Source organism: Homalodisca vitripennis, chromosome 2 (genome assembly GCF_021130785.1).
Source record: "Homalodisca vitripennis isolate AUS2020 chromosome 2, UT_GWSS_2.1, whole genome shotgun sequence".
Classification (NCBI taxonomy): domain Eukaryota; kingdom Metazoa; phylum Arthropoda; class Insecta; order Hemiptera; family Cicadellidae; genus Homalodisca; species Homalodisca vitripennis.
In genome coordinates this window covers 225,157,977-225,184,472 of record NC_060208.1, presented here as the reverse complement: position 1 = coordinate 225,184,472, position 26,496 = coordinate 225,157,977, and the positions used below count along the sequence as shown (strand labels likewise).

Genomic DNA, 26,496 nt, shown 5'->3' with positions numbered 1-26,496 from the left:
ATGGACGATGGCTGTGAGCTGGTATGAGGTTGTATTGGTATGATTGGGGATGACCGGGAAGTATTATCCTGTACTATTGACGGCGATTGCGGTGATTCAATTGAAGGATCATCTGGAATATCATCCAATATTTGTGATTCCAATAAAGTTTCGTCGGTATTTACGTCGCTACAGTTAGGAACCTCTGGTAAATTTCCTGTAGAAGGAGGAGCTGATGTTCTTACAAACGGCAAAAAAACTGCATGGCCTCTGCCAGGTAGTAGGCCTTCTTCTTAGCGCCAGATCCCGAAGGTGAAGGTTTGATTTTTCGCATGAATACTGTCCGGAGATTACGCCACTTGTCTTTGCATTCCGCAGCTGAAAAGAAAAAAAGGGATAGCAAAACTTGAATCGGTTGGGCCGATGTAAGTTGTAGTATAAAGTAGAAAAATGCACAATATTGTACGTGTGATAAATACACTAAGTATTTATATATAATTTATGAAAACCCGTCAGTAATTATGCTTGTTACATTCAAGCGTTTGTTACAGGTATTTGGCTACAGGATGTTCATTTGTCGCTCTCTCTTTATATTTTGCAAGAGGCGAGAGTACAGTTGGAGTCATTATTAAAGAAACCACGAAAATCATTTGGAATGCATTGCAAGCAACTTACATGCCGGTAACCAATAGGTGACCAATGGAAAGTAATTGCCGAACGTTTTGAGACATTGTGGAACTTACCAAATTGCCTTGGGGCGTTAGACGAAAGCATATCCGCATTGAGAAATATCCAAATACTGGTTCAGAAAATTTTAACTATAAAAGTTTCAATTCATTAATCTTACTCGGATGCTGTGATGCTGATGGTGCTTTCACTATGATAGAACCAGGATATGCTGGACGAAATAGCGATGGAGGTGTTTACAAGGTCAGTGCCATGCGATACCTGGCTCAACCATGGTGCTTTTCAAACTCCGCCACCCACCCCATTGCGATACGACGACATACAAAGACCATTCCCTTACTACTTCTTGGCAGATGAAGCGTTTCCACTAGCACGCAATGTAATGAGACCATACTCAATGATGTAAAAAGAATATTTAACTACAGATTAAGCCGAGGAAGAAAATCTATTGAATGCACGTTTGGTATGGCTACTGAAAAGTTTGCAGTGTTAAATGGTCCCATAAGATGTCGCAATGCAGTAACAGTAATCGACATCGTAAAAGCCGCTTGTATCCTACACAATTACGTACGTAAAAGAGAAGGTATCGACTATAACGCCAGCCTACAGTGGAAATAGCTGAAGGACCATGCCCAAGACAGCATCCAATCACTGAACGCTCTTCGGCAGTTTACTGTGAGACAATATTTGGCAAGTTACTTCATTTCTCCTCAAGCATCTCTGCCCTGGCAGTGGGAAAAAGCTATAGAATAAATCATTCTTCCAAGTGAAACATCATTGATTGCAAGATGTCGGTTTTTGCAAGCCCTATAAGGACTCAAGTAAACTGTCAAAACATACTTCAATAAAAACTTTGTACATTAAATTATATAACTATATTTTGTAACTGACTTATTATTAATTTCTTTTCATTTAAAATTATAATACAGAATGTCCCCATAAATAAAGGGCCAAAGTCCATGATATTTTAAATGGGTAAAATATTTTACATTACCGCCATTATGAAACGGTAAAAAATGTTTTATTTTCTCAAGACTGTATTATCAAACCGCATGAATTTTAGTTTCTCACATATTACTATAGTACAGATAAAGTATGGTGGTCATGAAAAAATTCTAATTTTAAACGGTTTAAAAACTGTCAAATTATCGATGATAACGATAGGTCTTGAGATATCAACACTAAACATTTTTGCTTATTTTGACTGAAAACCCATATCGTTTGGCTGGCACTACTTCACAACGGGACACCTGCACATATCTGCTATCAAATTACCTGTCATGTTCATTGCTACTCCAATCTCGTGCCAAGCCTTGTCAGTTATATCCTTTCTAGAATATCCTGGTAATTTGTAATTATACAACACTTCGTACTTTTCGACCTCTGCTACAAGTTTTAAAATTCAACTCTTGATCACCCATCTTGCACTCACAAACACGTGAAACTATGCAACGCAACTGTTTGGTGACAAGAAAATACGGGTCGCATGCGACCAGTCGGCAACTGATTTCAAACTGGTTGCAGTTTAGTCAGCCCGTGTGTTGATCCCCACTCCAGCACACGTCCAAGGTCAACAAACAGTTGCGTCTGCAAACCGATTTGAAACTATAGTCGCAAACCGGTCGACCCGTGTGTGGTAGGCCTTAGTCTGCGATGCGTAATTCTCTGAACACGTATATTTAATCACACAAGGGAATTTCGTGGAACCACACGCGTTTATATATCATAAGCACAAACGAACACACGCAAAATAATTTAAAACTCCAACTTTCTTCTAGAGTTTCAAAATTTACTATGAACGCCAGTTCCGTGAAACTCCGCAGTCTCTTATTGGCGCGTTATCAGGTACTATTACCCGAAAAACGTGATCAGCTACTGTTACCCGGAAAACGTGATCAGCTACATTCACCCGGTAACGTGATCATCTACTGTCACCAGGAAAACGTGATCAGCTACAGTCACCCGAAAACGTGATCATCTACTGTCACCAGGAAACGTGATCAGCTACTGTTACCCGAAAACGTGATCAGCTACTGTCACCAGGAAACGTGATCAGCTACTGTCTCCAGAAAACGTGATCATCCAATGTTACCCGAAAACGTGATCAGCAACTGTTACCCGAAAACGTGAATCAGTTACTGTTACACGAAAACGTGATCAGCTACTGTTACCCGAAAACGTGATCATCTACCTGTACTGTCACCAGGAAAACGTCACCAGAAACGTCAGCTACTTTCTCCAGAAAACGTAATCATGTAATGTCACCCGAAAACGTGATCAGCTATCTACTATATTTAGTTTAGTGGCAGATAAAACTGCTATTTAATCATTTGCTTTAATCTTACTAACAAAGAGCAATTGTGGTTTTTTACTGGTATCTCGTATTTATCATTTCAATCCAGGTTTGATGTTTTTATTTAAAAAGGGAATATAAGCTAAACTCATAACTGTAATACAGGGTGTGACTCATGTGATTCGTATTATACTTGTAAATGAACGTGTTAAATAAAATATTCAGATGAATTACAAAGTTGGTCACGATTAATAAAGTATGTCAAGAAGACATGATAAATGATCTGATTACATTTCCAAGCTATTTAAACTTATTCATAGACTTTAAGGACCCACTGAGGCCCCGGCAGTTGCGGTTCTAGGCACGGGATTGGCAGGAACATTCACGTTTGTTTAAACTGTTCTCAAACATGGATAAAATCAATTCCTTGGCAGCCACATAAGAGTTAAGAACATGTTTATACAAATTCATGTAAATTCATTTTGTAGTTCGTAGATTTTGTTATCATGTAAATTGCTTTTAACAGTTTAACTGTTTTCGCGAATGACCGTAACCAGTTTTGTGAAATAAACTTTTGAAAAATGTGACCTTAGGTTAAGACCTACAGTTTGAATAAATCATTAATAAATAAAGTATTCCTGGCAATATGAGTGAAAGATATATAAGTGCCGTTTTCATGAAATAGTTGAATACGTATAAAAATCATAATCACATTTTTCATAAAATACCTGGACATATATCCAAATTTTAATTCCAGTAATTGGTTTCAATTTTTATGAATACAAATATTAATTCTGTTTTCTTTTAATGTTGACAGTATGGCTGGTTCAAATCTTGTCCACAAGTTTGCAGGCCGAGTTAGTTTGGACCAGAACTGGCAGGAGCGCCCTTGTAATTGTATTTTTCTTTTAAATCAAATATATTTAGGTACATAAATTGAAAATTCAAAACTTTGATAGATAAAATAATTTTTAAAATATAATATAATTTACTAATAAAAATTTACGTCGTGTATAGTACAAAAAAAGTAAAACACAAAAAGAAAATTGGATTAAATTTTTCAACAACCCGTCTGCAGATTTAAGCTTTGTATGTTTATATAGGTATTTAAGTATATTATTTAGGGTATACCGTCTTCTTTTAATGCTGTATTGGATAGCAAATATTATTTGGAAGCTGCATTCCTGAATGACTTTACCTGAATGTTGAATGACAGCTCATATATTGAATAACAGCTTATGTTCACGCAATAAAACATTATTATTATTATTATTATTACAGCTGATATCGATTTTGATATATAGTCAATAGTGTAGAAATACACCGAGGCCACCAATCCAGTATTTCCGTGTTGGTAACGTTTGAAATAACGCGTGATTTTCTATTGAAAATTTTATTATTTTATTAAACTACAATTATTTCAAAAATACAAATACGATTTACCTTGTATAAACAAAACTAATTATTAAACTAATTTGAGATACATTTAATATTGCAATTCATATTGCTTTTTCTATGCATCAATTTTAATGAGTAAACTAGGTATACTTTAAGGTCAAAAATAAAATTTGTTTTATTAGTAATGTTAATTTTCTTTTGACTATATTTGTAAGTTTAACAATATTTGTAATTTGTACACACAGATTTTTAACTACGTTATCAACTACTGTCAAAAATTCATCAACTAAATCACACAGAGAAATTCCCAAGCCAATCCCGCATCACAATTCCAATATCGTACTTGATAACGAACCTTTTATAGTTCAAACAATGTCCATTGTACTCGTTATACTCGCAGTCCGAATGCCGTTGGCTACTTACCTGTTGTCCAAAGTGCTATATACGAATATAATAACCGTGATGGTTTGGCCAAAATGTATTTCGGACGCTCTTTTAGGTGTATTCCGCTATTTTAATAAATAATTCATCATATTTTATACTTGAGCACAGCGGCGTATCCAGAAATCTTCTCTGCTTCTCTGGGGATGTCTGGAAAGTCAGAGTGTAATATGAGCATCGCCTACGTCAGTCACCCCCCCCCTCAACACCACAACTGAAAACACCCCTTGCACATCACACTGTGGACATATACAACTGCAGAAATACAATATTTGTTATGTCAAATAATTTATTATCATAGAAAATATTTGCCGCTCTATACAAGTAATTTATTGATACAATTAATTTTATTTGTATATAATTTTAGTAACATTCCCACGGAATCTTGGCACTAATATGTGAGGTGCATAGTCCTAGATTTTGCTATAGGAATAATTATTTACAAGTTTTTTTTAATAAACATTAACTTTAAAACCTCTCCTTTGAATATATCTGTTTAAATTAATCCCGGTAATATTAATACAAAGATAGATATACTGACATGTGCTCTTTTTTATGAAGCAGCCGGACATAATTCTAAACTTTTTAATTCCAGTAATCAGTGTTAATGTATAAGAACACAAAATATCAATATTTTTTTCTTTTGATGTTAACAGTGTTGCTGGTTCACTTCTTGTCCACCAGGTGGCAGGCCGAGTTAGTTTAGACTGTAACTGCCAGGGGCGCCCTTGTGGTCGTATTTTTCTTTTAAAGTGAATAACTATAAGTATTTATTAAAAGTATAGAACTTTAATAAATAAAGTAATTTGAGAATATAATATTATTGTTTCCTAAAAATTTTATATTACGTATTGTACAAAAGAACTAAAAAAAGAAAGAAAAATAATTTTTATTTTTATATCTCGTCCGCAAGATTTAAGAGGAGTATGTTTATACGTTTATTCAATTCATTAATATTTCATTACATATATTTCTCTGTTTGTGATTTTACTTGGAAGCTGCATTCAGTTATTTTAACTTAAATGATGAATCGCAGCTCATTATTATGTAGAGTCGTTTGTTAATTGTAGGGCGTGTGTGATATTGGTAGTTTAAAATTTACCCGTGAATGCTGACTTGTAGCTAATATCAATTATTGTGAGTCATTGTGTAGAGACAGACCAAGGCTAATAAAAGTCTACTTGTTATCACTAAATTTGATACCGTTAATCGGCACAAATGAGACAAAAAATAAATACTGATTTAGCCAATACCAGTACTCTGATAAGACGTTAAACCAGTATTTCTGTGTTGTTAACGTTTTAATACGTTGCATATAATTTACTAAAAAAAAAAATTAAAACACATACACACATTCAACTTACATAAAAACTAAGGAAGGAGTTGGCAACCAGAGAGTTAATATTATTCAAATCTTGATTTTATCTTTAATTCTATGTGTTACTTCAACTTATATATCGTAGATTTGTAAGTTATTTAATAAACATCAATTGTTCTGAAAACTGTGTAGCTGTGAAAGGTCTTCATAAAGGTATTTAATTATTATTATGTGAGGACAGTGCAACCTTTTTTTGTATGATTCAAACTTTTGATTATATAAACAATCATTGAACACGTTGCTAGTTTAATAATACAAATTAACTTTAAACCCCCTTTTATCTTGATTTTTAATACCGATTATATGATTCTATTTTGTAATAAAACAAATAATAATCGTGCAATCAAACACATGTGCATACATACAAACTTTGATTCAACCAATCTCTTTTAATATCAAAGAACAAAAATCATTTCTTTACTTCAGATATTAACTGTTTTGCTAGATAAGTTCTTGTCCACCAGATGAAGACGGAGTTGGTTTGAGCTAAATTTGATAGGCAGCGCCCTGTAGTCATGTTCTTTTTCAGACATGAATAATAATTATTTGAAATTAAAGTGAAATACTTTCTTAAATTATATACTATATAAATATACTTAATGTACTATCAAGTACTGCAGTTTTCTTCTGCTACTCCTTGATTTCGAGATTTGACTACTAATATCTATTACGCGCTATTGAATTATAAAATGGGTAGAATATATTCATTTTACGTACGTTTTCATTGTATTAGGGAACGTGCTATATCAACATTTCTTAAATTTCACATCTTGAAGCAGCTTTGGAAATGAATTAGGTTAGGTTCAACCGCATACGAGCAGATAATGGACACTCAAAATCTGTAGGAGAAATATCAGACCAATGTTTACGCTTTCCTTACTTTTAAAAGAGTGCTTGTTTTGTTGGTATATTCTCTTTCTATTGTACCTCTGTACGGCTTAGTTACACAAGTACAATTTATATTTATGTATGTATGTATATATTATATATATGCTATATATAGCTCCCGGCGGAGCAAGTACTTTTTGTGTTTCAATGTTTATATATATATATATATATATATATAATTTCAATAAAACATTGAATTACAAAAAGTACTTGCTCCGCCGGGAGCTATATTTGTATTTATATATAGGTAAAAATACGTACGTAAGTTGTTTTGTATTTTACAATAAACTACACTTGTTCATTGTAAAATATTTGTTTAAAGCCCATGTGTAGCCTAATATTTTGTCTGTATTCACGTATTAACAGCTTTGTTTTACGTTAAAAGTATTAAACAAGCATAATATAAAATAAAACATAATAAATATATAAATAAGCACAGAGCAAGGCAGTTAGCAACAATTTAAGTCTAAAAATGTGTTCATAATTATATTACACATATAATAATTTATATATACAACACAATAATTAATTATACAACAGAGTTTTATTATATGATTTCAAAGATTCACCAAACTTGTTATTTTTCATAACTATTTCTATTGTAAGACGATAAGAGTAGTTATTTACCAGTTGGGCCACCAGAAGAAAAGTAATACTAGTTTCTGCGTTATCTCGCACCAGGCAGCAGGCTGAGTTAGTTTTTGTAAATGAATCTGTTATGAGCACCGTTTATTGTAATTTTTTTCTTCCAAATAATTAAGTTATTTAAATTTACGATTAAAGTTATAAATACCTATGGTAGTTTTCCCATTAAATGGGAATTACATCAATACACAAAATTGTATATTTTATAACAAGTTGTAACCGGACGGAGACGGGACTTGGAAATTAGATAATCAGAACACTAGTTGGCCGCAAAAATCTGATTTTAATATTAATCTCTTTCACATTATAATAATATTATTACGATACTTATTCACATTTCCACTAAACTGTACATTTTAAAAATATATTAATCATTCATCAGCGAAACAGTTAGTTTAAAAAAAATTTAGATTTTAGAGGAAAGGGCAAAACCACGGAGCGAACGCGTTACTGTTCGAAGTACAGGCGAATTTCACAAACCATCCACTCACATTACTTTCTTCGCTACAAATTTTTATTAAAATGGCGAGACTAGACTCCGTACGGTAGACTGCCTCCCAAACGATTTACTTGGGCGTAACAGAGTCCTAGAAGAACAGGGACACAACTTGGCCCAGTACACAGCTGGATGTCCAGCAGAATCGCAAATTCCTGAAAGGGGCCAAAGCCTAGGATGGGCTCTTCCGTTAAAACTTTGAAAATGAAAACCCAGGCAATATTTTGGTTTTTATAAAAAAATTTTTTAAAAAAACTTTTTCCTTTTTCCTTTTAATTTTAGGTGGGTGTATTTTAAAAAAGACTTAAAAGTTGGAACTGAAAAACTTGTTTATAAAAAAAAATCTTAATTCACGGAAAAAATTTAAAACCCCCATTCAAAAACAGGGGTTTTTAAGGGGTTACACATTTACCCCAGAAAAGCCCCACATGGTACAAAAACGGGGCCGTTCCTTTTCCCTTTTTTTTTTTTTTTTAAAATTTTTGGAATTTTTTCCCTAAAACTATAAGGTATTAATAGAAAAAAAGAAAAAGGGGCCCCTTTTTTTTCCCCTTTTTTCAAGTTAAAATTTTTACTAAAATTTGTAAAAAAAATCCCTTTAAAAAAAAATTTGGGGGTTTTTTAAGAAAAACAAAAAACAAAAATTTTAATAAAAAAAAAAAATTAAAATTCAGGTTCTCTTGCAAAAAAATTTGTTTAAAAATGGGGAAAAAAAAAATTTTAAAATAAAATTAAAGAAAGGGGTTTTTAAAAAAATGGTTTAATTAAAACCTCAAACAAAAAAGAATTTTAAAAAAAAAAAAACATGCTTTTTCCAATTAAATGCCCAAAACATTTTTATTTGGGGAAAGGGGTCTTAATTTTTTTTTTCCTTTTTTTTTGGGAACCCTTTTTGGTTCCCTTATTTATTAAAAAAAAAATATTTATTTTTTTAAAAAATTTAGCTACTTCCCAAATGGGGCCCCATGGGTTTTTACTCGGGGGGGTTTTGGGATACCCCTTTAAAAAAAAGTTTTAAAAAAAATCTTTAAAAAGAAAACATTTTAAATTAAAAAAAACAAAAACAAATTCCCCCCCCATTTACCAAAAACCCAAAAAAATTCCCTTTTTTAAAAAATTTTAAACCCCCTTTTAAAAAAAATTTTTTTAAAAAAAATGCCCAAAATTTAAAAAAGGGTATTAAAAAAAATTTCCCTAATCTCATTTAAAAAACTAAAATTTTTGGGTTTTTTTGTTTTTATAAAAAAAAAAAAATTTCCCCTTTACTTCCCAAAAGAATTCACTATATTGGGGGGGGGGGGGTGGGGGGGGGGGGGGGTGGGGGGGGGGGGGGGTGGGGGGGGGGGGGGGTGGGGGGGGGGGGGGGTGGGGGGGGGGGGGGGTGGGGGGCATTTTGTACAACTCCACTAATTTTTTATTGAGCATCAAAATAACACAGTCAAAATATTATTTTATTGCCATTTTACGCTTGTTTAGAAACTCTACAATAGATTTATGTGTTATGTAAAAACTAAATTACAATTATATTTATTGTTTTGAATAGCTATATTGCTACTTATTTGAAATTTAAACAAAGTTCCTCAATGTTGAAGATGGAGCTTGTATTGGTTACTTGTTAACTTATGTGATGTGTCTGATGAAGATAGCCTGGCTATCGAAAGGCCTCACAAAAATAAAAGTTTTAAATATTGGTTTATGTGTTTGAATGTAAATAAGTTAAAGTTGTCAATGTTCTCTCCAGGTAGAATCGCTACACATGCAGTACCTGAGAGAGGTGCCGTGCAAGAGGTCGTTGTTTGAGATGTTGGAACGTTTCAACACCAATGTACCGTACAGTGGACTGATACACCAGGTCACTCAGGATGTGAGTAGTGTCCGTCAACTCGTATTAGAATAGCTAATGTTAAAACATAACAGTGTAAATTATACTTATTTTCTTAACACATTTGGTACCACCGTGTTAAAAGTAGAACTATAGAGGTCAAGCACTACTTAAATGTGCTATCTGTTTTCGTGCCATAGACCATGTACCACTTGATCTCAGCAAATAGACTAGAGATGCATATTTCCCACCATTTTCAATTCAAATCCTGCAGAAATCTCATTTTACAGTCAACATGAGTTGGGATAGCTCTGAGAAAAAATGGTGTTTCAAGAATTTAACCTTTCCCACGCCATAAATGGATATATTAGAATTGTAGACTTTGACCAAAACGCCAAATACAGTTATATCCGATATTATAAATTATGTCTCTTGGAGAGTTGTATAGTTCACAAAAGGCCTTTGAAATGCCTGGTGCATGCTACGGGCTTATCACGCGCTTGCCAAGAAGTATTTATAAACGACCTTCACTTTGCAGCAGGGGGGGACAGGAGAGCCCTTTGTCTAACTCCGACCACCTGCTCGTAAGTTCTGCGTCTCCTACACAGCCATAACCAAACATCCGTGGCTAGTATTACTGCTTTCTCGGTTGTCACAAGTGCGCATCTACTACGTATCTCATTATTATTCTTCATCTTGTGTTAGTGTTGTGATTAGTTTGAAATATTTATCTTGTTTTATAGTAGGACGAGGTGTATTTAATTTAATTTTAAGTTATTTAAAATAATTGATTTAAAATAAACAGTTTTGTAAATAGTACTTTTTTATTTTTATCAATAAATATGCTGATTTTAAGTAAAATGCCCTGTTTTATAATTTTTTTTGCTTTTACCCTTTATAATTGTTATAATAAAAATTAGCTTTGAACTTAAAGAACAATTTTTTTTACATGTCTTGGTGTTATAGGAAAGAGGATTTATTAGTGGCGTGCAAAGGGTTAAAAGCAAGTTGTAGTAGTGTTAATTAAATGTGTAATTTGTGTATCCAGGGACTTTTCTCAGACAACAAGGAAAAGGCGATACAACAAACCATGCAGGCCATCATGGAACGGGAGATAGATCCTCAAGACATGGAGCCTGCTGATCTGGAGGCATTGTTCCACACCTTACGTCGACTGATAGCTTCTAAGGCTGGCTTCAGCGCATTCTCAACTCTCCGCGGGTAAGTTTCTACACAGTCTATAGTGTGCATATTCTGTTTGAATCCTCACTTCTGCTTTCTTTTTGTCTGCCATTCATAAATCTGTATACAAAATGAGCCTGTTACAATTGTCCCCACCAAGGTAGGATTTACTGAAAATTTCAGCATAACTTCATTAAACATTACCCCCTGAGGCCAAAATCACCGCCCTCTTCAGAAGTTTATATATATATATATATATATATATATATATATATATATATATGCTATATAACGGAGCTTGTAGAAACAAAACTGTCATAAAAAACCCAAACAAGTTGAAATTTAGTACAAAACTTGATCTTGTAAATATCTCAACTAAATTTGTTCACAAACTTGGAACGCCATTTCATTCCATTGTGGTGACTCTTTAAACTTAAAAAAATTCACAACTCTATTATTTATGAAGCAAGAGAAAAAAATAGTGTTCTGAATGCTCGTAACATTTTATCAAATGTTTCTATAAACTTTTTTGTTTGTATGGGGGGGCACTACAACAAGCAACTTGCAGCGGCTCCTAGTCCACCAAAAAAGAGCTATCAGGGTTCTAAAGGGTCTCCAGCCTAAAGAATCCTGTCGTCAAGCCTTTGCAGAGTTGAAAATACTCACTGTAGTGAATCTTTACATCCTGGAAGCAGTCTCTTTTCTCCACCTCAAGTCACCCCAAGCAGCAAGAACTGGTGCCCAAATTCACAGCTACAATACCAGACATGCCTCTAGCTACCAACTCCCTGTACACAGACTGACAGCCACAGAAAGGAAACTGACCTACGCTGGAGCCAAGTTATGGAATGCCCTTCCAGAGAACCTGAAGAAGATCAGCAGGCTGCAGTTTGGACAACTTCTGAAGTGCTGGCTACAAGAACATCCTTTCTACCAACTTGATGAATTTTATCAATGTACTGACAACGCCTAACCACTGAATTTTAACATGTATTTCTATGACTCTTGTTCTTATCTCTATGATAATGTACAAAAGAATGTCAATAAACAATATCTTATGTGATTTTTGAGACAGTTAGTACACAAAAGGCGCATGAGAATAAATTAATAATATTTCAATTGTCGCAAAATCTATCTATTTCTTCCGACTGAGGTGGAAGGACTATTCAATTCAAATACAGAAAATTTCAGGTAAGATATGATTGTCTAAACAAGTTAGCCTCAGTAAACATTTGGTAACTATATCTAACATTGTTTTCAAAAGTCAACCAAATTGTACACTCAAGAATAAATTTCTGCTTTATTTAAATCACAGTTCTATAAACAAAGATTTAAAAATATTTTTAGTTATTTCATTAAAATATGAGATTATTATTCTGTTAAATCTGTAGAAACTCTTCCCTAAATAATTGTGGTATTTATTAAATTATACTTATATATTCAATCATAATTCCTGAAATACAAAAATATAACATTTATTATATATTGAAAATAAATTGTATTACAATGTCAACACAATTTCTATGTATTCTGATATGAGCCACAGCTTATCTTCATCGAGGAAGGTAATGTTTAGTAAATGACAATAAAATCAAATAAAATTTTATCTTTATTTACATAAACTTCAAGTTAAGTTTAGTGTCAGTAAATTACAGTACAAAAGCTTAAAGGCTGGTCTCGGTCTGGTTGTCTTGACCGTAAATTCTTTTAATGAGTAGAATTCTCTGTTCTGTAATCAGTTGTTGAGGTTATGTCTAAAATGGTATTGGTCTGTCTTTTTCAACTCTTCCAGTAATGCATTCCACAGCTTGTGACCACTATAGCTGGGAATTGTCCTAGTAGCTGTGCGCTAGTTGGTTGAATGTCTTATGTCATATTGATGGATTTGTGCATATCTCCTTCCTGTCTCAGGTGCTTTTATGTGTATATGCACCACAACCTCTAGGATGTGTAGGTTTACTACTGTAAGTATTCTTGGATGTTTGAAGAAATTCCTAAATGATTCTCGAAATTTGAGATGTCCAAGAATTCTTGAAGAATGATTAAATTTATATTATACACTATGGTGCTACCCCATACAGCTAATCCTTAACGAAGATGTGTTTTAAACAGGGGATGATAGGCAACTTTTAAAGTAGCTGTATCACTTGTGTTTTATATCCATCGCATTACACACAGTTTTTGTACAGGGTTTGTAATGTGGGAGAGCGTCTAAATGTGGGGTCCAAGAAAGGTCGTCATGTATTATTAAAATAATAATAATAATAGCTTTATTGCTGTAGACAATTACAATATTGTATGGCATGCGTCATATCAATTAAAATATATAAGAATATAAGTAAAGTTAACAAAAACAATACAATTAACAAATAAGTACCCTTAAAAATATAAAATTCCATTGTATAATAATTATAATAATTGTAAACAAATAATGTAAAAAGTTTGCAAGGTAAAAAGCTAAAGTGCTACACATAACGGCACCCCCTGCAATCCTCACAATCTGCAAACTCACCAACAGAGTAGTAGGCTACTTGCCTTAGCTTCCTCTTAAACAGTGGTTTCCTTTTTTCAACACGCAAGCCTAAGGGCAGCTTGTTGAACAGTTTAACTCCAACCTCAGATGGCAGAGCTTCGTAAGCCTGTGTAATAGACATTACATAAACGTGTGTAATAAACATTACACTATAGTTTGTCCACCACCTCAAGAGTGCCAGATTACAGTACAACCCTTCCACCTGAACGTGTACACACCGTCACACGCGCAGTCCTGCCTACATATCTGTTTTGGCTGATTAAAATTCAATTGTCATGCTTTATTTTTCAGATTCCGGGAAGGGCTGGGCAACATGGTGGTGAAGGCGTTGAAGAGGAACCATGAAGCGATCACACATGCTGCCATCGACATGGTGTGTGCTCTGATGAAGCCCATGTACAGCGACTGTGATCTTAGGCAAGAGCAGCTTAACAAGTCCTCATTGCTGTCATCCCCCAAGTTCCTGCAGAGCCTACTGGACATGTGGGTCTCCCACGTGGTGAGTACAATCCACGTGCTGGTGGGAGTCCCTCAGCTGTTTCTTGTAAAGTGACGGTTCAGTTTCCTTAAATCAAAATATTAAAAAAAAATGTTATGTGCAGCAAAATTTTGAATTGGAAAGTAGTATAGTCTAAACTTTTTTTCCTGGTTTCCTAGTGCTAACCGAAGTTTGGATTACTAGTAACAAAATAAATGTATATGGAATGAATGGTTTTTCGTTCTTTTAAGACGAGAAGCTTAGTGGTTCTTCCGACATTTGCGGTTAGTGATGTGCTGCTCCTGGTTATCCACAAGGTTGTCCAGGTATAACTGACACATCGGATTTTACTGTACCCAGTGTGGGTTCAATTGGAAGGCATAAACCTGCCAGAAGTAAATCGTTTGGGGAAAATTAATGGTTACAACACTTTTAGTCATTGTGACAATGATTATCAATGGTATCCGCTCTTTCCTGTAATAAGTGCAGTGTAGACATACTGACAGGGGTGCGGTCGGCTGACTGTCTCCAACTCACTTGCCACACAGATAGTGTGGATTTCTTCCTCCTCGCAGTGTACAAGTTACATAGCGTCCCAATAGCACAATTCCTCATTGATATTGAGCACTTGATTGCATATTGCATTGGCAAAAACTTGATTTTTACAGATGACATAAACTGTAATACTGTGGCAGATGATGTCATGGCTGACATGTATTGGTCAGCTATGGGTCTACTCTATTGTCTGTGAACTGACTAGAATAGTAGGTGAAAGTAAAATCTACATTGAACACTGTTTAGTTAGATTTAATATCACACATGGCGTTAAATCAAATCCTTTAGTATTGAATCTTGGCATTACAGATCATTCAGTTGTTGTTTTATGGGTAAATATTAAAACAAATAATGTAACAAAATTCATGATGATTACAAATTTTTAAGGATAAGTATTGGAATTAGAATTGATGAATATACAATGGGCACAAATCCTCAATGAGAAATCAGTATCAAATGCATTTTATTTGTTTATTAATACTATGCTAAATTTAAAAAATAAATTCTGAGAATAGATTGCAATTAAAAAGAGCTTATGTAAACAAACACCTAGGATAACTGATTATTTGTCCAGAGGAGCAAATATAAGGAAAAATATTTATAGAATAATGATTGCTAGACCCTATGATTATAAATTTAAAGAATATGACGATCATTTAGAAAATAGGTTGAAGGATAATACGAGGGCTGTTCAGAAAGTAACCTCCGGTTGGTCACAGTGCGGGTAGTGGAGGGGAGTAGCGCGCGCCATCTGTGCATTCACGCACTAAGCAGGTCAGTCGGCATCAAGCTGTAGTCGAGTGAACATCGTACCTGCGCTAGTTTAGTTTTTGTGGCAGTTTGAAATGTGTGCTGCAATAGAAAATACCGCCAAATGTGAAGTGCGTGCTGTTATACGATTTTTTTACAGCCAAAGGATACTCTGCAGCAGCTATTCATCGTGAGCTTTGTGCCGTGTACGGACCACAAGTTATGAGTGAAGGAGTTGTCCGTGAATGGGTACGTTTATTTAAAAGTGGACGAGAAAACGTTCATGATGAAGAGAGGAGTGGTAGACCATCCTTGGTGACTGACGAACTCGTTCAGACAGTTGATGCAAAAGTTCGTGAAAATCGACGTTTCACAATGGCGGAGTTGTCTACTGATTTTCCACAGATTTTCTAAGACTCTTTTGTACGAGATAGTGACAGCAAGATTGGGTTACCGTAAGTTATGTGCACGATGGGTGCCCAAAATTCTTACCGACCACCACAAAACTCAAAGAATGGCCTCTGCATTAGACTTTCTGTCACGTTATGCGGACGAAGGAGAACCATTGTTAAACAGAATCGTGACCGGTGACGAAACCTGGATTAAGTACGTAAACCCTGAGACAAAAGAACAATCAAAGATGTGGGCACATTCAGATTCGCCTACCAAACCAAAAAAAGCCCGGCAAGATTTTTCTGCCAGAAAACTGATGGCAACGGTGTTTTGGGATGCCAAAGGGGTGTTGTTGGTTGAATTCATGGAACGTGGGACGACCATTAATCAAGACGTGTACTGTGAAACACTAAAAAACATTACGACGAGCTATACAGAACAAACGCCGTGGTATGCTGACTTCCGGTATCGTTTTTTTGCACGATAACGCCCGTCCTCACTCTGCTTGCAGAACAACAGCCCTTCTTAAGTCCTTCAAGTGGGACGTTTTCAACCATCCACCTTACAGCCCAGATCTGGCGCCAAGCGACTATCACCTCTTCATGCATATGAAGAAATGGCTCGGGTCCCAGCGGTTTGATGACGACGAAGAGCTCAAAGATGCGGTCACAGGCTGGCTCAAGGCACAGGCGGGTGATTTTTATGCAGAAGGAATTTCAAAGCTTGTGAAGAGATACGATAAGTGCCTCAATCGTGATGGAGACTATGTCGAAAAATAGTGCAAAGATGTAGTTGTAAGATGTATATATTAAAATATTTTTACTTAACTTGGTGTATTTTTTTCAATCGACCGGAGGTTACTTTCTGAACAGCCCTCGTATAAGAAAAGATAAAGAGATTATTATTTGAAAAAAAAATTGGTGTTGATGCTGGGTATTCCCGAGAACAAGGAGAATAATGAATAAAATAGGAAAGGGAAACTCGTACATCTTTACTGATGTGGAGATTGTTGTTGATTGCATCACAATTTAACTCACTTTTTATAAATGCACATAAAAAACCATAATAATCATGATTGTAAATACTGAAAATCAAGCTATGTTTAGTAAATTATTTCAAATCAAAAATGTAAAAAATTCTGTTTTTTTTTACTGCAGCAACTGACATTGACGTTTTCAAAAGAATAAGATCCTTAAGAAACAGTAAATTAATTCTGTTCTATTAGATAAAACATGGATTGGTCAGTGAAAGACCTGACCTGTTCTGGTAATATCTTATTTCCCACCTACTAAAGCTTTTAGACTGATCTTTTTATAGATTCTCCTGGGATAGGCATAGAATATTGAGTGGTTTTGTGATACTAGAATAAATTATCCCTCTGGTCCCTACATTGTAGAGAAAGTAAGTCTTAGTCAGTTGTAATCTAAGAGATGTTCAAGTACTCAGAATATTGCTGTTTACTGCTAATATGTTCTCAGCCATTATATCACTGTTCAAAAATAATTCGAAGACTGGTCTTTGCCCAATAGAACTGAAAGGATGCAGTACAATGAATAAAAGTGGCATTGTACAATGCTAACAAATTATGTAGACCCAGGAATTTCCAAATCTACATTGAAACTCAACTTTGAATGGTTCAAACGTCCAGTTAAATCATCTTTTTTTCCTTTATTGACAATACTAGTTTGTTGATAAAGCAGACTCGATTAAACATTTCAGTGTACCTTTACAGGAGTGTGGAACAGGCACTTTGGTGGTAACAGCCATGCTGGATTTCCTGACATTTGCTCTGTGCGTGCCGTTTAGCGAGACGACTGAAGGAAAACACTTTGACACGCTACTGGAAATGGTCGCTAACAAAGGGCGTACACTCTTTAAACTATTTCAGGTAAGATGAGATGGATACATTTTAATTATTTATCAGTAGTATAATTTGAGTGCTTTTAATTGTGCATGTGACTAAAATTTCCAAGTTTTGTCATTATGTATTACTTGCTAGAGTGCTTTGAACTTATTTTCTGCTCAGTCAATATGAGCTACTGTACGTTCTCTTCATAAGGTTTTTGTCTTTTCCTGGCTGCTGTTTCTGTCTTGAAATAAATGCTAACACATTCTTTTCTATTCACAGCTATACTTAAAAGCTTGTTAAAAAATACTCAATAGTATATTTTGTTAAATTATCAGTAAGGAAATAACCGCAGTAAAATGAAAATGGAGACTCCTGTCAGTTTTACCCTAACATTTTGTTCGTAGTTTCAGAAATTATAACACCTTTTTGTTACAGCACACATCGCTGACGGTACTGAAGGGTGCAGGGTTGGTGATGCGGGCGGTGGTAGAGGAGGGGGAGGCCACGGTGGCCAGCAAGATGCAGGAACTGGCACTATGTGAGGGGGCGCTCCCAAGGCACCTGCTCATCGCTCTGTTCACTAACAGCTCCGAGCAGCGACACCTGGCACACAGACAACTCAGCAGACACCTTGTGGGGCTCTGGGTCACCGGAAACCCTGACGCCTTGGATCTTCTGCACCGCTGTATGGTGAGTAAGTTGTCCAGTCGATGTCTAACATATTATTTGGCAATATCGTCTCGTACCGATCTATCAATTGGTAATTGCACAGCCCATAGGTTTACTGCAGTACCTGGAGAGCAAGGACAAGGTGCCTGATGGGGAAGCTGAGGATGTGCTGCAGATCCGTGATAACCTCAAGCTGGCATTGGATCACGCAGCGAAGACGCAACGCAACAATATAGCCATCAAGCTCGAGAGACACAGAAAAATACTGGAGAAACATGTGGAGGTAGGTTTTATACAATATCAGTCGGTCTTTTGACTCAATAGCACTGCTTACATTAGCTATAGGATGTAGTTCCATCTTGTCTGGGCGTATGTTATTTGGTTTGTACTAGTGACGGAAAAATCCATTATGTTCAAATTTTAGATCTGATTCCGAATCTAAAAAATCGATTCCCAATTCTCAAATTTCGAATCCTAATAGCTTTTTATAGCCTACTTGTGATTCAAACAAAATCATAATCAATTACTCAAATTTTTAAACTTTTTGAGACAGTCTGATAACAAAAAGTAATCCAAGAATACCATTCTATTAAAGGAACTTACGAATTGAGGATCAGGGAAATAGCTATATGTTAACAACTTAACAAGTTATATTCCCTATTTTCTACTTTAGTTTGTTGGATTATAATTTGGGCTTTCGGAATTTATGCCTTAAAAATATGGGCATAATTTGCATCATATATAAAACTTAAAATAGTTGAAAAATTTCAAACTATGCCTAGCCATAATAAAATATGGTGAGGTATAAAAAATACATATATTATATATATCGGAAATATTTATTTCCAGAACAACTACACAAATTGTGAGGTAAGTAAAAAATGTGCAGCTGTCTGTTTGCTTCCAATCGGCTGGCATCCGCAAAAGTCGCAGTAGACTTACAGCGATGAATGAACATTAATATAATAGAATTGCAAATACAATATTACTTAGAAAACTACCATAATTTCTTGATTAGGATATCTATCTACAATTTTTTATACATAAAGTATAACAAAAACACATTTTGACGATCAGTAACATGTGTGCTGCCGATCAGGTGATAAATCAATGACATGGTGAATCCCCGCAGATTCAATTGTTAAATACCATTAAACTCTTCTAGAATCTAAGTCTTTGTTCAAAATTTGTGGATTCAAGATTCAGGATATGGCTTCCTCACATCACCAGTTTGTGCCCTATACTTTCTTTTTATACTAGTAAAAAGTTCATAGGCATATTTTATGTACTGTGTTTCTAAATTACTTTCAATTTAAAAATGGACATGAGGTATAAAATAATGTTTTGAGCCGTAAAATAAAAAAAATAACATTTTTAATTTATTGTATGTAGAAAATGAACTTTTTAATACATTTAATTGGTTAGTTGTTTAATGTATAAGAAACCACGTTTTTCCATTAAATAAAACTTTTTGATAGCTTGTGATTTTAAGTATATTTTCGCTTTAGTTAAAATCACCTTTTGTTACTGGGGCTACTTGTTTGTATTAGGAACACAAGTCTATACTGTACTACATTTGTGGATGAATATTTAAATAAATAAAATGAAGTAGTCAAACCAAAATATATTCAAACTCAAAAAGTAATAGAGTATATAGTAACATTTATACTAGTTATTTATACATGATAGAATATAATAACATTTGTACTAGTTATCTATACACAATAGAATATAAGAACATTTGTACTAGTTATTTATACAAGTGGTAAGGTAAGGAAGGAACAGAACAATGAGTCTTTTTGTTTGGCTACCTTATGAGGTGAATCTTGTAGCTATCTATATTCAAATATTATTCTCTATTCATTTTTTTATTTGGTTTGATTAAAATTATACATTTCTACAAACAACAGCAACAATTTGTCAATTAAATAAGTAATAACAATGATGGTTGACTCTATAAGTGCTGAATTTTATGTTTTATTGTGTTTATGTGTGTCAGATTTGTAATTTTATAAATTTATGAACATTTTCGCTCATAATTTCGATAACAGGATTATTAAATTATATTGCTGGAAAAGGGAAATTTATAATATTTGACATTACTAAACCAACATTAAATAGTATAATAGATATATATTTTTTTAATTTAAAATTTTCTTAATAATGGTTGTTTAAATAATAGTTTTTCAAAGCAGACATTTTAAAATAAAAGAACAAAATTAGAAGTAAGAAAAAATTCATGAAATAATTTACAAATAAAATTCCTGTAAAATTTTGCACTTATATTAAATTGGCAATACAAATAAATGTAGGCCTAGTTTTAAGTTATTTAAAAAATGCTTAGGAAAATTGTATGTAAATTTTATTAGCATACTAAATTATATTATTTAGCTATTCTTTATATTATGGCAGTTTCAGTTCATTCTTTTAAGGGGACAGGGTAGGGCCTATCTAAACAATGTTAAATTGACCAAACATTTGCACACATTTCTCAACAACCATAACAGATATTCCAATGAAATTTTTTCACAATAATAATTATACTATTGTACAATGTTTAACAGGAGGAATTTAAAAAATTTATTTTTTTTTAATTTTTTTTATAAACTGCAACAAAAACATTGTTTTTAGCTTAATATTTTACTTTTATTTTTTTTTCCTAGAATGAATATTGATAAAATCTCTCGTTAACCATACAAGTAAGTTAGTTTTATATGTGATAAAAATTTCAGACCTTTAAACCTCTCCAATGCTGAGAAAAGTGTGGAAATGTATTTAAAAAATGTAAGTTTCGGAAATCACAAAAAACGCCAAGAAAGACAGTGTTTTAATGGTAAATACATGAATTTAACGTAAACTTACTTTTAATGCATCCCATAACCATAGCTGGGGTCATCAGGATCCACTTCCACATCTTCAATTTTCATTTTTTTATGTCTTCTCATTTGTCTAGCCTTGTTTGTGATCTCTAACACTTGTTTTTTGCGCAAAGTATACTCGGTCCTTATCCAACCTTTTCATAGCTTCAATTGTGTTTAGGCCTATTTTCATGTTACATTTTTTCATAGTTTCACATTTGGCAATGTAACCATCATTAAAACATGAAATTGCACCATAAATGCAATGTTTTATTAGCTACAAAGACAGTTTTGGGAATGCGGTTCCAAATAACATTGTTCACGCTCTCATTTGGATTTTGGGTGTTCCCATGAACACATGTTTTAGTAGATCTGCTTTGGCTAGGTCATTAAAAATAGGTTTAATCTTCTTCATAACTACTGCAGGTAGTGCCTTTTTATGGGAAAAATGTTGTTGGTTTGCTACTGCCTTTTGGTACTTGCACCACGATTGCTGGCGAAATCGGTGCGTGCAATGTCCACAAATATCGTAAATAAACATGACTTACATATAGATATATATTGTATTATATATCAAAATGTTCAGAATACTTCAGAGAACAAGAAAAAACAATAAAATGATTTTTGAAAAAAACCTTTTTTTGCTTACCCTGAATTAGATACAGAGTAAGATACATTACTATTACTTCATGTCGGATTTTAACACTAATTTGGTATTGACACAGCATGTCCTGCTTCACTGGGGGAAAACATCGTTGAGCAGTACGCTGGGCATCGAAAAGAAGGAAGATAAACCAAGAGACCGACCTATAGTTCTACGAAAGAGACGCGAGAGAGTGAAGATTGAATCTAACTGGGCTCTTTTCTATTACATGTTCAACCACGACCACAAAATGGCCAACCTCATTTGGAATCATAAGGTCAGAATATAATACCATAGAAAGTCAGGATGTAATAGCGTAGAATAGAAACAATATTAACTGGTGTTATTTGCAAACTAAAGTGTAATGTAAATTTTGTGAATCGCCGTTTTCAACATCCATGATAATCGATTGTGTATTGTTCAGACAAGAGAAGAATTACGGGAGGCTTTGGAGAAGGAAGTACGACTTTTCACTTCCGACAGAGACTTGCCAGGGAACACTCTAATTGCGTGGAACCACAGTGAGTTTGAGGTCTTCTACAACTCGCTCAGTGATGAGGTTTCTATCGACGGTTACTACCTCAACTTGCTGCTGGAGATAAATTCTGTACCCGACTCGCTCACCAAAGATGCGTGAGTAAACAGTTGCAATGTTTTCGTAAAGCTATAGCATTTTGTCATAAAGGAGAATTGTCTATTTTACAAATATTTGACAGGATTATGTGTATTATTAGCACAGACATTTGATAGAGAAATTTCTATACTGCTTCAGGTTGGGTTGGTGAGGTCGATATTTGGCAAGTATAAGTGACAACAATTTCTTGCTTCTTGCTAAAACACAAAATCATGTAATTTATTAATTTTTATTTATAACATATTTGTATATTCTTATTTTTGTTCCTTTTTAGTTCTAAGTTGAGCCATGAAACTTTAAATCAAGTACTGTGCTGTGTGTGATAGTAAGATTAAAGTGATCAAAGGGGTTTGCAGTGACGATCAAGCATATCTTAATTCAATTCAATTCAATTCAATATTCCTTTATTGATTTAGTACACAATTTGTGCACTGATTGATGTGACACCATTTTAGCCTAAATTAAAATATTAAATAAAACTGTGGTGGTTGGTCTCCAAACCAGGACCTAAACCACTGCAGCACTTTCCTGGTCTGCTGAAGAAAATTCCATCTTACGCTCATAGAAAGTTACTAACTGACAGCTATAGACAAGGGTTAGCAAGTTATAAATTTAATAACAAGCTACATATGAATAAAACTGTGCAAATTTTGTCCCGGCGGAACAGGTACTTTTGTGGTTCAGTGTTTATTGAAATTTTATATATAGACATAAAATTATAAGGTAGCTAAAAAATAATAAAAATGTTTACTTTAAAAAATAAAAAAATATATTTACAACATTAACAATTTCTCTAAACTAATAATTGTATTACAAATGAGGGTCTAGAAGCAAAACAGGACATGTCCAATTTCGTGTATTTTTCAGTAAACTCAAAAAACTTCTGTAATAAATGGCTTTTTTTGTTATTCTATGTCAGATTTTTTTTGCAATAAACTTTAGGGTAACCAAAAATGAATTACAGACTCAAACCATATATCTAAGCAACCATTATTTAATAATTTTAATTTTAAGTTTGGAAATGTCCGCTTTTGCATCTGGAAATGGAAATGACCACTTTTGCATCTGAACAAATGGGAAAAGTCTAGTTTTGCACCTCAAAATTAACTACAGTGAAAAAGTGTAAGCAGTAAAACCAGGCAAAATAATTTCTGTATGATTTTTATTTTAATACAGGTAATTAGAAAAGTAACATTTCACAGAACTTTCGTCCATGTCAAAAGAGTAGTGGTTAAGCTTTGGCACTAGACTCGCAAATCTTCAACAACTTCTGAAGGTTCGCAAACAGGATCATCACCAGGTTCTTCAATGGTTGAGTTGTTGTGATCATATACTGCGTTCTTATAAAACTGCAAATGAGGAAAATTCTTCCAATCAGAACCAAAATGTTTTGTTAAGCAACTCCTTAACATCGTTTAATTTGGACTGTTTCACCTTAACACCCATTGGCAAAACATTTGGTTTGATGTCAACAACAGTTTTTCCCACTTTGAAAATAGATAAACTACGTCCAGTGTTTGATCTGTAAAATATTTCACCTCGAACAAGGATTTTATAACCAAGTTTTTACCTTTTTACGTTCAATGATGATTCTTGAACACTTGCTGATTTGAAAATGCCAGCTCTGTAGGGATTTTAAACATTTGTTTTTTCAGTTTTCCAATCAAGTACCTCACAGTCAGAAAGCTTTACTACCGTTGCAGCACTACCAAAAGCTTCAAAATACTCTTCAGGTTGAATTATGCTGGTTTTCTTACGAACAGTCTTCTCAATTTGACCAAAAAAAACCCGGTCCGGAGGCAAATAACTATGACCAGTTACTGGAAAAATAAGTTCAAGCGTATTGATATTAGTAGGAGCATCAATTGCTAACCATTTCTGAGCCATCAACAACAACATGGAGTTCTTATTTTGGCCGCCACACACCGTCTGCAACAAGTCTTACTGTATTATTTTCAGGATTGAAATTTGTGTTTCTTAGTCTGTGGTAGACTGCAGAAGCTATTTCGCAAGACCCTTTTGGACGCTCCAGTTCTGACCATGTGTATGAAAAAACGTTGTCATGTGTAAGTCTACTTTATGGAAGTCCCTTCAACAATGGTGAAATTAAAAATGTAAAGTTGTCTGGAATAGTAAAGTTGCTTGATCCGGGATCCTAGGTAGGGGCATGTTTTTTTGGCAGTCAAAGCTAAAAGTCTTAACATTAACACTGTCAACTCTTAATATATCAAAAAAAGCTTTTAGCTCGTAATTTGTGTGTACTCGGAGCTCAGTCATTATTTTGTTCTTATCTGCCTTATGAAGTGCTCGTTTTATTCCCTCGCGCAAACGGAGGCAAGTGGAACAAACATCCACAGCTGGCGTCCCAAAACCAATGTTGTATTTCGTATTGAACAAATTACCTAAGAAGCATTCTCGTACTTTAAATTCAGGTAAAGCAGTGGAGTTGTACAAACTCCAAAGTTTTCTGATGTTCATTTCAGGGGGTAGGTACGCTCTTACAGAAGAAGATGATCGGCAGTAGTGAGATTCATTACATTTCAGGGACTCAACAAATTGTTTAATCTTTGCTCTATGACTAGATTTTTAAGTGGGGATATTCTATCACCTCCTCTTTTTTTCCTTAGGAGACTGACCTGTATTTTTATACCTTTTTGCAATACTCAGAACTCTATGCTTACTAATACCAAGTATTTCAATAAACGCTTTTCTGCAAACAGGTACTCTTCTGTTTGTAGATGTACTGTAGACATAATACTTCATACTTACAGATCTAGCCTTCTTTAGAGGTTCATACTTATGGCGCTTAGGTACAAGTGCTTCAGAAATGCTTCAAAATAAACGAATCTTGAATATCCTTCCTCTCGATTTCATAAAAGTTTTTATGAAATGTTTTAATGTCAAACATGTTAAGGCATGAACACTGGTAGGACTGGTAAGGTTTTCCCTTTGTGGTTACACCTCGGATGTTGTGGTAATCCTTTAGCAGAATACCTGGAACAAAACAAAAGTAATTAGGTTTTATTCAGTTAGATAAAAAATAATTAGGTTAGACTAATGCACTTAGGTTAAGTTAAGGTTAAGTTGTTATGCGTACAACAGTGTTAAGCTTAGTTTGGTTAAGTTTTGTAAAAAGAGTTTTACAATGCAAAGGCTTATAAGACTTTCAAGTTAATAGACACTGTGCTAGATGATAATTTAAAATATTTGAACTAATCAGCAAAGACCATAATGCCATTATACTTAAAAACACTTTTCATGGCCTAGGTCTAACTAGTGTTGAATCTTACCTTGCAACTTTTTCCCTCTCTCTCTTCCATGCTGTGGGATTTCTCTGCATTTTCCTTGATTCCCTAGCATTTGTAGGCACTGGATTGCATTCCGCTTCATTCATATTATTAAATTATTTAATAATAATAAAAGCTTGGGAAAGCTACTGTTCTCAGTTTAACACAAAATAGCAGACAGCAACAAACCAAACAAAACAGCTGATTTCATTGGCTGAATACTCTCATCTCATTGGTCGGGGGAAATGTCCAGTTCTGCTTCTCAATGGAAGTACAAATGTCCAAGTTTGCACCTCAACTGGATTTTAAACATTAAAAATATAATAGAAATGTCCACTTCTGCTTCTCAACTACTGCACCATTCCGTGTGTCTTTACACAAAGTATAATAATTGAATTCTAACTCAATTTGACCCAAAAGTGGAAATGTCCTGTTTTGCTTCTAGACCCCTCAAATATAGTATTCAGTTTATTAAATAGAGATTTTACTTTAAAGGCAGTGGTAAAAAAGTTAATGGTTTATCTTTAATGTATTTTGTTGTAGAAAACTCAATTAAAGTCTTACATTTTGCCCATTTTAATTGTTGCAATTGGTACTGTAGAAGTTTCAATAAAGGGTTATATCAATCTTAAAGAATG

At 34.1% G+C, this 26,496-nt stretch overlaps 1 protein-coding gene across 1 annotated transcript in view; it reads left to right on the top strand.

The window, feature by feature from the left end:
* The window catches only part of LOC124356016 (dnaJ homolog subfamily C member 13-like), an 81,563-nt gene continuing 55,067 nt past the window's right edge, over positions 1 to 26,496 (top strand). Inside the window, 10 exon segments of the mRNA XM_046807162.1 lie at positions 1 to 21; positions 866 to 1,045; positions 9,947 to 10,069; positions 11,076 to 11,248; positions 14,034 to 14,241; positions 17,651 to 17,806; positions 18,203 to 18,457; positions 18,540 to 18,719; positions 22,020 to 22,214; positions 22,362 to 22,570. Coding sequence (XP_046663118.1) covers positions 1 to 21; positions 866 to 1,045; positions 9,947 to 10,069; positions 11,076 to 11,248; positions 14,034 to 14,241; positions 17,651 to 17,806; positions 18,203 to 18,457; positions 18,540 to 18,719; positions 22,020 to 22,214; positions 22,362 to 22,570 — 1,700 coding nt within the window.